At 37.5% G+C, this 12,057-nt stretch overlaps 4 protein-coding genes across 7 annotated transcripts; 1 reads left to right on the top strand and 3 right to left on the bottom strand.

Annotated features, from left to right (window-relative positions):
- Positions 1-113: 113 nt before the first annotated feature.
- Prosbeta3 (proteasome subunit beta type-3) lies at positions 114-1,299 on the bottom strand. Its single transcript, XM_083034928.1, has 3 exons — positions 1,165-1,299; positions 329-894; positions 114-253 (listed from the first exon to the last, which is right to left on the bottom strand). The coding sequence occupies exons 1-3, from the start codon at positions 1,165-1,167 to the stop codon at positions 205-207; spliced, it is 618 nt and encodes a 205-aa protein (XP_082891054.1). The 5' UTR covers positions 1,168-1,299; the 3' UTR covers positions 114-204.
- Positions 1,300-1,493: 194 nt separating this feature from the next.
- Cul2 (cullin 2) lies at positions 1,494-5,952 on the top strand. Of its 4 annotated transcripts, none has more exons than XM_083034889.1 (8): positions 1,494-2,052; positions 2,711-2,919; positions 3,006-3,504; positions 3,623-3,802; positions 3,882-4,100; positions 4,209-4,379; positions 4,470-5,411; positions 5,486-5,952. In XM_083034889.1, exons 2-8 carry the CDS (start codon positions 2,801-2,803, stop codon positions 5,615-5,617), a joined length of 2,262 nt encoding a protein of 753 aa, XP_082891015.1. In that variant the 5' UTR covers positions 1,494-2,052; positions 2,711-2,800; the 3' UTR covers positions 5,618-5,952. The 4 variants fall into 4 exon arrangements, with proteins under 4 accessions (XP_082891015.1, XP_082891018.1, XP_082891017.1 ...); XM_083034892.1 differs by having other exon boundaries at positions 2,050-2,172; XM_083034891.1 differs by lacking the exon at positions 1,494-2,052 and adding an exon at positions 2,183-2,464.
- Positions 5,953-6,422: 470 nt separating this feature from the next.
- On the bottom strand, positions 6,423-8,277 carry LOC145934476 (uncharacterized). Its single transcript, XM_083034924.1, has 3 exons — positions 7,522-8,277; positions 6,955-7,154; positions 6,423-6,858 (listed from the first exon to the last, which is right to left on the bottom strand). The coding sequence occupies exons 1-3, from the start codon at positions 7,742-7,744 to the stop codon at positions 6,535-6,537; spliced, it is 747 nt and encodes a 248-aa protein (XP_082891050.1). The 5' UTR covers positions 7,745-8,277; the 3' UTR covers positions 6,423-6,534.
- Positions 8,278-8,322: 45 nt separating this feature from the next.
- Positions 8,323-9,702, bottom strand: Prbp (Prenyl-binding protein). Its single transcript, XM_083034939.1, has 4 exons — positions 9,544-9,702; positions 9,296-9,358; positions 8,941-9,198; positions 8,323-8,869 (listed from the first exon to the last, which is right to left on the bottom strand). The coding sequence occupies exons 1-4, from the start codon at positions 9,582-9,584 to the stop codon at positions 8,788-8,790; spliced, it is 444 nt and encodes a 147-aa protein (XP_082891065.1). The 5' UTR covers positions 9,585-9,702; the 3' UTR covers positions 8,323-8,787.
- Between the last annotated feature and the right edge of the window lie 2,355 nt (positions 9,703-12,057).

Raw genomic sequence — 12,057 nt, 5'->3', positions numbered from 1 at the left:
ATATATACAGAGCAATATAGATAGAAATACAAATTTTTTCTTATTATCAATAGATATTTCAACAGATATTTGAAATGAAGCTATTAGGGATTTAATAAAAAAATCTTACAAGCTTTGTTTTTCCATTTCTTAGACTTGATTACAATGGTAATTGTGAAAGTTTTGTTACGCATACTGATATAAAAGAAGATTGTAAGATTGTATTTAATCCATTCTCGTTTTGATAGTCCTCTTTGTAACCTTATCTTTCTCTCTGAAAAAAGTGTATGAATTAATATAAATATTTATCAAAAATTCACTTTATATAAACCATTATGGCAACACTTACATAATATAAACAACAGCACCCCATCCAGATATCGCGTCTCGATCAAATGCATTGACTAAAGCTTGGCTGACAGTTTCAAATAGCTCATCGGGTTCTAAATCCGGTTCGTAAAGTGATTCACACATACCGTACAATTGTTCTGTACATGTTCCACCTACTACAAAATCTTCCGCCATGTTTCTGGATCCTATTAGATCCATATTGCAAATGAATGGTTCAAGCGTGGCAGGATCCAATCCAGCAATTATGGGTTCCACAAAGTACGGTCCAAATCTCTTTTCGTACAACAGATTCGAGACCATGGCGGTAAACGTTTTAGGGTTAATCTTCCTATTCTCCTTCAACTCGTACAGATTCAAGCGAAAGCGTAGCCTCTCCATGACAGTCTGGGTGTCGGTGGCGAGTCCGGGCAGACTGATGTACAGGTGTGGTTCCATCTCGTAAATCTTTTGAAAATCGCACATTATCGTTTGCGCTTGTATGCCGAATCTGCGATCAGCCGCTATGGCAACGCAATTCTTGCCCTTCATGGCTATCACGGCACCGCCGTTATACGCTAGAATACTCTGTAAAAAAGTGTGATATAAATTAAAGGTATTTCATGTAAAATACAACGAAGGAATATAACATACACTGCAATTACTTTTAATATTTATTCTCTCATATATCTATCGGGAAATATGCAATGTCATCTGTACACTCAATTGACAGTAATATAACCTCTAATAAATATCTCTGAATTTATTTTCCGAGTATTACACGATATTTAAAAGACACACTCTTTCTCAGGATAATTAAATTAAAAAGCAGAAACTATATTTTCAATAAATACTCACCATTCTCTGATGTAAATGATAAGAATGCTACAATATAAATATTAATAATTCGCAGCGCAAAAAGTCATGCAAACTTGTCAGTCAGATCGGACATCTGACGCGTCGAAATGCGAGTCACGAGCATAAACTATACAAAAATATAGTCGTTATACTCACCGGTTATAACAACATGATTTTTCATTGACCGTGCGTTCGGAAATCCACTCGCCAGAGTGCCATAGAATTTGATTGGCCAGTCTCGGGCCCGTGTTGCGTCGCTATTGGATGATCATTGGACGATCACTTGTGTCAAAAATATGGCGCACTAGCCCTTCTCATGTTCGTCGTCTCTTCGCGTTATATGCGGTTGACAGACTTGGGAATGACGTATACGACGTCGAATGTGCATATATATACCTAGTGAGAGTTGTGCATTTTTCTAAAATAAAAAAAAAAGAAAAAAAAAAAGAGCATGGACCTGCAATGTTATTGAGAATCTCGCGAGCGGACACGGGAGAGTTTCACCTCGCGAAGGGAGAGACGTTTCGCGACGTCGACGTCACAGAAGAGAAATAAACACACAGTCTCGAGAAACGTTTCTTCCCGGAGGGGGGAAAAAACGACCTCTTTTCAGAGAGTTGGCGCGCCAACAGGACGGACCTTCCTCCTCCCCTCGTCGAGAACCCGAGAGAGAGAAAATGGGTCCGCGCGGTCGTCGCGGGTGTCATGCATCTCGCCGTAGCAGGGAATGATTCGCGCCCCCGCCCGAAAAATTAAGTTCCACGGCCCTGCTAGTACGTGTCCTCGTACTTGCCGAGTACGAACGCGCCAACGTCGTTGCGGACGAGGGTTGTTAACGATCCTGGGAGCGGCGGATCCTGGAGCAGGACTTCCCGTGCGATTTTCTTGGTTAGTCCACCCTAGGAGGGGGCGCATCCGAACGAACGAACGCGCGCGCGAACCATCTCGCCGAGTCAGCTGTGTCGGCTCGATGGCGGATGATGCACGCGCGTGACATATCGCCTCTCGGTATTTAATTTCATTCGCTCGTCCGAAAATAAGAGAACGATGTCTCTCTCCTCGTCGGCTGTATTTCGCAACAAAACTGTGCGCCATTAGAGCACGCACGTATTTTAAGTCGACCGAATTGTTTATGTCCGAGTGTTTAATCGCTTATTAAGGTCTTAAGGCTTGAGTTAGAGCTCGGACTCTATCGAGAGAGAGAGAGAGTTTGCTTGCTACTATATAAATTTGCACAGGCAGTGCGGGACAGAGGCAGGAGAGAGAATTAGAGCGGCCATGAGATGTGAATGTGTGCGGTGTATATATTTTACTTTTATGTTATTTTTAAATCGATGATGTGCAAAACATTCGAACAAAGCCACGTAAACTCAGTCTTTATGTACACTCTGAGGATTATTCTTGTGCTCTTGGTGCATAGCTTTTGTTTTTAACTTGTGAAAAATCTTGAGATAATTCTTAAATAAATCGAATCTTCTCTCAAAATGCCTTGAATGTATATTGATTGCAATGGAATTACGAATCTCATAATATTGTTGTTTCGCAGGTTTATAGCGTCAGTGAGTTTAGCTTGCGGAGTTAGTAAGCTATCGACGTTAAGATTGAGTAACCAGTGATTTGTGGATTAAAGGAAAGAATGTCACTAAAACCTAAAAGAGTGGATTTCAATCAGACCTGGCATGAACTACAAGAGACTGTCAAAGGAGTAATAACATTAGCAAATATCCCACGTGCTATATGGAATGACAGATTTAGGTATTTAAAATCTGAGAGTTACATTTAATTTATCAAGAAACGCGAATGAAATATATTAAAAGTATAATATATTGCTATGATTGCAGTGATGTTTATTCTTTGTGCGTCGCATATCCCGAACCACTGGCAGATCGTTTATACGACGAGACAAAGAGGTTTTTGGTTAATCATGTAGATCATTTATTGGTAGAAGTCGATTCATATAATGACAACACGGATTTGCTCTCGGCGTATCATCGGGCCTGGACAGAGTATTCGCAGGGCATTTATTACTTACATAGCTTATACTTGTACCTCAATCAACAGCACATTAAGAAACAGAAGCTCTCGGAGGCGGAACTCATCTATGGCGCGAGTTCAAACAGGGATGAAGAGTGCCAAGAGCAGATGGAGATTGGTGAGCTAGGTTTGGACATTTGGAAGAAAAAAATGATAATACCGCTTAGAGAAAAGCTCGTCTCACTTCTACTTGTATGTATCGACGCCGATAGAGATTCGAAATTGCTTGCACCAACCGACGTTATTTGTGGTGTTATACAAAGCTTTGTTCGGGTGGAAGAGTACAAGATGAAGGGACAATTAAATGTAATATATTATTATTTTAATTAAGCTTTTATTGCTTAAAGTTTTTTCATGAGACGAACAAATTTTTTTTTTCTTTCGAGAGGCGGAATTATTAAATTGAATTTTATCTTTCGACTAGTTGTATCAAGAAGCCTTCGAGGAGCCTTTCTTGAAAGCTAGCAAAGAATTTTACATGGCGGAGGCACTGTCGTTGCTGCAACAGTTGGATGTAACACGTTACATGGAAAAAGTAACATGGAGACTCAATCAAGAGGAAGCACGTGCGCACAAATTCCTTCACAAGAGTTCCGTACCAAAGGTATGCTTTTATTCTTTGTGCGAACGTACGAAATTGATAAATTTGAGGTGGTAGATGATACAGAAGTATTTTGCTGTAGGTGAGAGCGTGTTGTGAGGAGAAAATGGTAGATGCGCAAGCTGATTGGCTTCATGCAGAAGCAGAAATTATGATAAAAAATGAGAGTAAACGAGATCTGGCGCTTCTTTATCCATTACTGAGGCCTTTGTCAGGAGGTTTAGACCCACTTGTACAAAAACTCACTCGACACATCACGCAACAAGGATTGCAGGCAATTGGACCTTTACAAGGAGAAAATGTAAATATATAACACTTAACTGTTTGAAATATTTAAATGTTCTAACTAACATATGTATATATAGATTTGTTCCTAACTATATAGAAAAAATGATTTTTTCAATTTCAGGTATACACGCAATTTGTAGAGAGCATGTTGAATGTACATTCTAAATATTCGGAATTAATTAGAGATGTGTTCAAAGGTGATCAAAGTTTCGTGGGTGCTCTTGATAAAGCTTGTTCTGCTATCGTCAACTACAGGCCTGCTCCAAAGCAGCCAGTTCGAGCACCAGAATTGGTAAATTTTATAGACGCGATAATATTTTCGTCTTAGAGTACAATTTTTATTAATAAATTTTAATATACTTGAACGTATTTGTTTTTCAAGCTGGCGAAATATTGCGACTCTTTGTTGAAAAAGTCACCGAAAGCAGCTTCCGAGAGCGAGATCGAGGACAAACTGAGACGCTCCATAACTGTGTTCAAGTATGTCGACGACAAGGATGTATTTCAAAAATTCTACTCGCGTATGCTGGCAAAGCGATTGATACATCAGCAGTCGCAATCGATGGACGCCGAGGAGATGATGATCGACGATCTGAAGCGAGCGTGTGGTTACGAGTTCACGAACAAACTTCATCGCATGTTTACGGACATGTCCGTCTCGGCGGATCTCAACGCGAAATTTACGGCGACCTTACGGGAAGGTGAAGGAGAGAATCAATTGGGCACCGGTTTCGGGGTTAAAGTGTTGCAAGCCGGTGCCTGGCCGCTCGCTTTGCCACCGTCGCCTGGGCCATTTCACGTTCCGCAGCAACTGGAAAAGTCCATACAGGCTTTTGAAACGTTCTATCACACGCAGTTCAGCGGTCGTAAACTCACGTGGCTACACCATTTGAGTCAGGGCGAGCTCAAGTTCAATTATTTGAAGAAATCGTATCTGGTCACCGTGCAGACATATCAAATGGCGTTACTGCTGCTTTTCGAGCACTGCGACGCGATACCGTGCAGAGAAGCGGCGGCATCGTTACGTCTGTCGCACGATCAACTGGCGAAACACGCCGCCAGTCTTGTAGATTGCAAGATCCTCAATAAATCCGCGGAGGAATCCAGCGAACTGGAGGAGGACACCGTTCTTACGCTCAATTTCGATTACTCCAACAAGAGAACCAAGTTCCGCGTGACTGGTGTGTTGCAACGAGATGCGCCGCAGGACACGGAGGCCACGCATCGCAGTGTGGACGAGGACCGAAAAATGTTCTTGCAAGCCGCTATAGTTCGTATCATGAAGAGCCGTAAACTATTGAGACACAATCAGCTCATACAGGAGGTGAGTTTTTAGCGAGACTTTGATACGAACCGCACTTGTCTACGATATTTAATTTAACGTAATTGTTATTTTAGGTGCTGAGTCAATCGAAAGTTACTTTTGCACCTTCTATTGGCATGATTAAAAAGTGCATTGAAACTCTGATAGATAAACAGTATATCGAACGTACTGCAAATAGCGCGGATGAGTACTCGTATATCGCGTAACCTTTTAACGTTTGTCACTAATTTATTTCACATGAGATGCATCTCAAATGTTTTGCTGAGAGCTATTAAGACCTCTGATTTGACAAAGCCAATTACTGATTTAAGTTTAATAATCCATCTGAAAAGGTGATTATTCTTTGAGATAATTTTAAAGGATAAAATGCTTTGTCAAGTGACGATTCAAAAGGGGGAATGGCTTTCGATATTTGAAAGATTGCGAAGAGCATCGTAGACAGCTTATTCGCAGTTAGGATCAATCGATTAATGAATATCTTAATTAATTTACTGACTTGTAATATATGCACACACTGAATAAAGATGACGTTACTATTTTACATTGGAGTAACACATCTAGCGAAAAGAATTTTGTATGTAATAGAAATTTTTTTATTATTTTCTTTATAGAATCTATATTTATTAGAATTTATCTGAAATAGAGTGATTTACTGTATCTTTCTTTTTACAAAATTTATATGAGTATACTTGATCTGAAAGTATATAATTGCAGTATAATTTTTCTGATCGTTGAATAATAAATCGATATATGTGTGTAATAAGATTCCGCGCGGTCCACTTTTAAATTAAATAGTATCATATATATATATATACATAATTTATAATTAATATTAAAATCTTAATCGCTTTCTTATCTTCAAAATACATTTCATGGTTTACAGGGTTACATGGATAATCCGTAAAAGTACAGTCTAAACTTTCACGCAATTTTATAGTAAATATTCTTTGCTTAGAATTATTACAAGTTCTTTACATTATATTTCTAGTATATCACGTAACTCTCTCTCTTTTCAGAAAACTTGGAGTGTTATCCATATTGCAAATATGTGTTGTACATATATATATATATATATATATATATATATATATATATAATGTATATATATCTAATCTTAATATTATTAGGAACGTGGAGATTTTAGTTGTAATAATTCTGGATCTAGTAGTGAATTGTTGTCAGCTTCTGCATCTGGTGGTTTATTCACGATAAGGGATGACGCGCTGTCTGCGTTGTAAGGAGAGAAACCTGCCCATTCCATACCCAAGTATATAGGAGGCGGACTGCATGGTGATTCCAATAATAGATGATCTGACTGTTGCTGCGATTGATGGTGCTGTTGTATCTCTTGACAATCCGATGGTGGTAAATGTGATGTCATGTGAGTCGTGATTTTACACTGTTTCTCCTGCTTACGCCACTTCGCTCTCCTGTTTTGGAACCATACCTATTTATCGTAGGAAAAATAGAGATACGTATAAACATATGAATATTCCAGAATTCCATATATATATAACATATATATAATATACATAGAAATTACTTGTACTCTAGCTTCTGTCAATTGGATACGAACTGCGAGCTCTTCGCGAAAGAATACGTCCGGATAATGTGTCTTCTGAAAAGCACGTTCCAACTCCTCTAATTGGAAATTGGAAAATGTGGTGCGATATCTACGCTGCTTCCTCTTGCCGATGACGCAGGACGGCCTCTCTTCGCTTTCAGAACTAGTGAAATCATACGCTGCAAGAAGATACAATTCATTTCGATTTGATCCATTGAGACTAACAAGGACATTGGAATAAAATTCGCAAACATCGCATTGGTATCTTAACGCGGTGTCGAGAATCGCGAAATCACGAAGTCGTCGTCCGATTTTACTTCGTCTTTCATCGCATAGAAAGGTGGTAACCGCTTCATAAACTGTTAAACTGATTACCGCTAACTTTATTTAAGGAAAAGAGTGGACTGTGTGGATGATCCACTTAATGCATTTAGCAATAACTTGATTGAACTACTCCAACTTCGGGAGCCGAGACAGGAGGTGGTTAATTAAATCAGGTCCGGGGGTTGACACAACACACACGCGACAGCGTCGTTATACACTTACTGAATTTCGTAGGGAAGCAAACCGAGGTGGATTGCACGCCGCCGATCAGACCAGCCAAGGCGCTCGACTGCAAATCGTCACCCTGGTTGATATCGTCCGGGACATTCGTCGTCGATGCTACGATCGCACCGGTTGACACCAGAGGATCGCGCGGTGCACCCGCGACCAGAAATAGTTGCCTGCCGTTCTCGTTTACACCCTCGTCTTCCTCATTCAGATCCATTCCGCGAGAATTTATTTCTTGCCGAGAGGGGAAAGTCGAGTATATTAATTGAATCAATCGTGTCGTATTGTATGATTAGCTCAAGTTGTTCGCTCGATGAGAAGTTTGATTCGAACTAGCTGTGCAACAACTCGGACGTTTCCTCGTCTTTGGTGTTTTTCTTTCTTTACACCTGGATACGATGTATAGGCAAAGTAGGGGACAGAATGTACTAAACTCGTGAACTCCCTCAAGGGATGTGATGAAGCCAAAAAAGTGTTGCTTGTGCACCACTAATCAATAGTGCAACCGTTATATTACACGGCTATGTGATGAAAGAAGTTGTGGACGTCTCACGACTTCTCTTCTTATGACAAATCGATTCTTTTACAAATTATATTTATATTAGTTTTAGAATTTGCATTTTCATAGCAACAGACGTAGACTTTATAAAAATTAAGTAATAGTCTCTCATATATGCTAGCAAGGTGTAATAACTGTAAACTTACATTAATAATTGTCAATTTACATTAATAATTCTTTCGAAAGAGATTTATAAATTTTATTATTAAAGTTTCATTATTAAATAATGCAGGTATTACAGGTTTAGTTGGTTTATTTTGATAAATAATTACAAAATGCACACAAAGTTTTAAAGTTCTTTTAAAACTATTGCATGGTGTATTACAATATGTACAAAACTTATATTTATTCATATACTCAATAAATAATAAATTGTGTGCCTTAACAGTGCATAGTACGTCTCTGTGTTGCAAGAATGAAAGACATAATCTAGGTAGGCCTTGTATTAACGACAATAACATTGATAAAATTTAGTAGTAATTTTGTAAGAATTTGTGTTTGAACTCTAACAGTGTAAATTATTACAAAATTATCAGTGTCAAAATCTTTTGCTAATACACGCATAAAAAATATAAAATGTAAAAGATCAGGAAGATGAAAGCTGATCCGTAAAGTTTCTTTGCGTATTTTTTATGTGAAATCTGTTCACACTGATTGGCCCCGTCCTTATATACAATTATGAGGACCGTTCGGAAATCGTCTTAGACATAGAAGAGACGAACTCGACTGGTAGACACTAAGAGATCATCGTCGAAGAACTTTGTTTCTATTACAACATTGCCGCTATTCACAAAGGAAACATATGTTAATAATCTAAAAATCTCGCAAACAATTTACAACGTATCTCCACTTACTTCAATATATTTGCTGGCATCATTTGACTCTCTGGAGCGGCTTGAATCAAGCTCTGCCATGTGTTGGTGCTGTTAGGAATGACAAATCCAAATTCGAAGAACCACTCTTCCAAGCAGCGTCCTTTAAATAATACTTTTTGCTCCAAACGAAATCTTTCCATAGGCTCCGCAGAGCTGAAATTAATTTCTCTCGATACTGCACGACACCGTAGAATCTTCTTTGGTACACGTGCCTCATGTTCCATATCAGGTACAGATCTATAATGATAAAAATAATTTTAAGATTTAATCCATAGTTATCATTCACTACAATGTTTATATAAATCAAATTAAATTACAATAAAAGGTTACTTACAAGTCTTCGTTGCCCTGCCACAAAATTTTCCCATTATCAGCATCGCGCAGATTCATCCAATTACTGATAAATAAATATGGAATTAAGGAGACATATTTTACTTTTCCGTTTCAAATTCTAAACGTTATTCCGAATAAAATGCAAAATCTCTAAAGCTTGGATTCTACCCGACATAACCTATCGGATCTGTCAAACTCGTACGTCTACTCTTTCGTTTTAAAATTAAAAAATTTATATTCAAAGGATACACTTGAAAGCCTTTGAGGATATCTTCTCCGCGGGACGGCATATTTAGGCGCGACGAATTGAGAATTGACAGAATTAACTAGAATTAACACAACGCGCCAACGCAAACTATTGATCCGCCATACCTTCGAATCACTTTGAATCGTAAACACTAGACTTCCGATGCGGACGCAGTTAATGGCGGCCGAGATTCTCCATTACGATTGGTCTATACGTTTATACCGTACAAATTCTACTCTATGTTTACGCTTTTTTTTATGTTTTATGGTCTTGATTGTCGGCGAACTTCAACGTCTTCCCACATCTCTTGTCCAGACTTTCTCAGAGACAAGTTATTTGCATTTTGCTACCGTCAAATAAATAAATGCTTATACTTTTTTTGTACGAACTGATGATTTATCGGAGGCTGAATTTATCGAGGTATACAACATTTTTTTCCCTAAGTCCTTTCAATACATAGAGGGTTATTTTTTGGAAATTGATGAAAAGGGAACTTTACTTGCGTTGAGAGCAGTAAAAAAATCTTTTTAAAAATCTAAAATTTATAATAATGATACTGCGATGTTTGACTGTCAATGAATTGACAAGTGGAGAATATAATTATTAATTTCTTTTTAAGGGCCGGTTGTTCCAACTTCTTGGTAAGTTTTACCCGACAGGTATATAATAATAGCGTATCTTCGTCTCTTTTTTAAAACTTATTTGAAAAGAGACGAAAATATATGCTACCTCTGTTGGGTAAATCTTACCAAGAGGTTGGAACAATCGGCCCTTATATAATCACATCAGGGACTGGCAAATTATCAGAAGCTATAGAGAATCCGAAAAAAATATATATATATGAATGAGCAACAGTGGACGAATAATTTCAAACAATTTTCTATTTTTAGCGAGAATTATAAGATTTTTAAAAGACTCAACATGCGAAATTAAAATTAAAAATTTTTTAATTATATATATTTTTATATATACCGAAAGAAATTTTAACAAAAAGCAATTTTTTTCCTTTTATAATAACATGTAAATTCAATCTGGATTTCTAGAATGTTTTAATTATATTTTTAATATTAACGCGCATGTGTATATGGTATAGGGTACGCGGTCTGCAAGAGGCGAAGAATAAAAGGGGCCGCAGATGCATCCGGTTAAACCGCGAATCGCCGACAATGGATGAAGCACGTCGGCGCTTTTGCCATGAATCGACCGTCATAAAGCGATGAATATAGGAAACTTTCCGACGCAGAAATTGCAAAGCGCCAAGGTTCGGAATTCTTCTTACGAGAACGCAGAAGGAATACTATCCATCGAGAGACTGCAATATTCGCCTTTCAATATACAATTTCGCGATGAAAATGCGCGAAGAGAACGCGATCTAGAGAACTCGATCTGTCTCTCTTTTTCCCATTATCTTTATAAATTATCTTATTAATCGCAAATATTTCTTTATTATTAACTGCGATTAATTTGGTCGCGATTAATTAATACAAAAATTTTTGTAATAAAACGAGCAAGGAATGATGCCTTTATATTATTTTAATAATTTATATTTTTTATATTATTTTATATTAATATTAATTATTATCAATTAATTTATATATATTAATATTAATATAATTTTTTATATTAATATAATTTATATTATATTTTAATAATTTGATAATTTTGATAATAATAATAAAAAGGAGAGATATCAGAATTCAAGTGTAAGAGAAAATTGAAATTGAGGTACACATAATAGAATGGAAGGATAATTGATAATTGGATAATTGAGATTTAAATAGGAAACGAGAACGCTCGCGGTGGAGATGCGACACGCGATGCGGAAGGAAAGTTTGATCGCAATCTCTCTCAATCCTCATTCTGCGACAATGCGTTTGTGGGACGGCAATCGGATCTGCACGGGTCAGCATCGACGGGTCAAGCTGGAAAGTGTATTGTCCGGCTCTCGAGCTGAAGAGAATACGGAGGGGTCACGTTGAATCGACTCCCAGTGACCCGTTTGAGGACGTACATACTTGAGTACAATGGAACGAGCTTGAAAAAAGCTACTACATAACTGCGTTATAATTAGGGTAAGTTTTGGTAATAATCGATGAACCAACATTAATTAATAGATTAATTTTCTCAATTAATTAATTGCAATTCTAATTTAAATAAAATTTTGTCATTGTCGATCGTATATGAATAAATAAAAATATACGTACAAATAATATATATGTATAAATATTATATACAAATCTAGTAAAGTTTTATTTATTTTTTGCATTTCAGTATCTAGAATTTTTATTTCCGCTAAGGAGCACTTCTCGTGAATAAAATGAAAAAAGAAAGTAGAACGATGGTAGAAACATCTTTGCATGTGTGTGTATACAAGTGTCCGTGTATCGAAAGGCGGCTTCGCCCCAAATACGAGATGTATCCTCCGCAGATCCTACTAGTTTATTTCGAAGAATCCCTTCAAGGGGATGAATCGCCTATATGTGAAAAATCAAATACACATATTTATATACACGACA

This window comes from Prenolepis imparis, unplaced genomic scaffold (genome assembly GCF_030444845.1).
Source record: "Prenolepis imparis isolate NDT839.2.m4 unplaced genomic scaffold, iyPreImpa1.0 SCAF_3, whole genome shotgun sequence".
NCBI classification, from domain to species: domain Eukaryota; kingdom Metazoa; phylum Arthropoda; class Insecta; order Hymenoptera; family Formicidae; genus Prenolepis; species Prenolepis imparis.
Note: the sequence above shows the minus strand (reverse complement) of the source record. Positions and strands in the feature narration are given on the sequence as shown.

Coding starts and splice junctions, on each gene's coding strand:
- Prosbeta3 (XM_083034928.1), bottom strand. Junction 254..328: donor GGTGCTGTTGTTTATATTAT/GTAAGTGTTGCC, acceptor CACTTTTTTCAG/AGAGAAAGATAAGGTTACAA.
- Cul2 (XM_083034889.1), top strand. CDS start 2,801: ATGTCACTAAAACCTAAAAGAGTGGATTTCAATCAGACCTGGCATGAA. Junction 4,380..4,469: donor CAGTTCGAGCACCAGAATTG/GTAAATTTTATA, acceptor TTGTTTTTCAAG/CTGGCGAAATATTGCGACTC. Junction 5,412..5,485: donor ACAATCAGCTCATACAGGAG/GTGAGTTTTTAG, acceptor TTGTTATTTTAG/GTGCTGAGTCAATCGAAAGT.
- LOC145934476 (XM_083034924.1), bottom strand. CDS start 7,744: ATGGATCTGAATGAGGAAGACGAGGGTGTAAACGAGAACGGCAGGCAA. Junction 7,155..7,521: donor TTGCTTCCCTACGAAATTCA/GTAAGTGTATAA, acceptor ATCTTCTTGCAG/CGTATGATTTCACTAGTTCT. Junction 6,859..6,954: donor TGACAGAAGCTAGAGTACAA/GTAATTTCTATG, acceptor TACGATAAATAG/GTATGGTTCCAAAACAGGAG.
- Prbp (XM_083034939.1), bottom strand. CDS start 9,584: ATGCCGTCCCGCGGAGAAGATATCCTCAAAGGCTTTCAAGT. Junction 9,359..9,543: donor ATCCTCAAAGGCTTTCAAGT/GTATCCTTTGAA, acceptor TTTATTTATCAG/TAATTGGATGAATCTGCGCG. Junction 9,199..9,295: donor TGGCAGGGCAACGAAGACTT/GTAAGTAACCTT, acceptor TTATCATTATAG/ATCTGTACCTGATATGGAAC.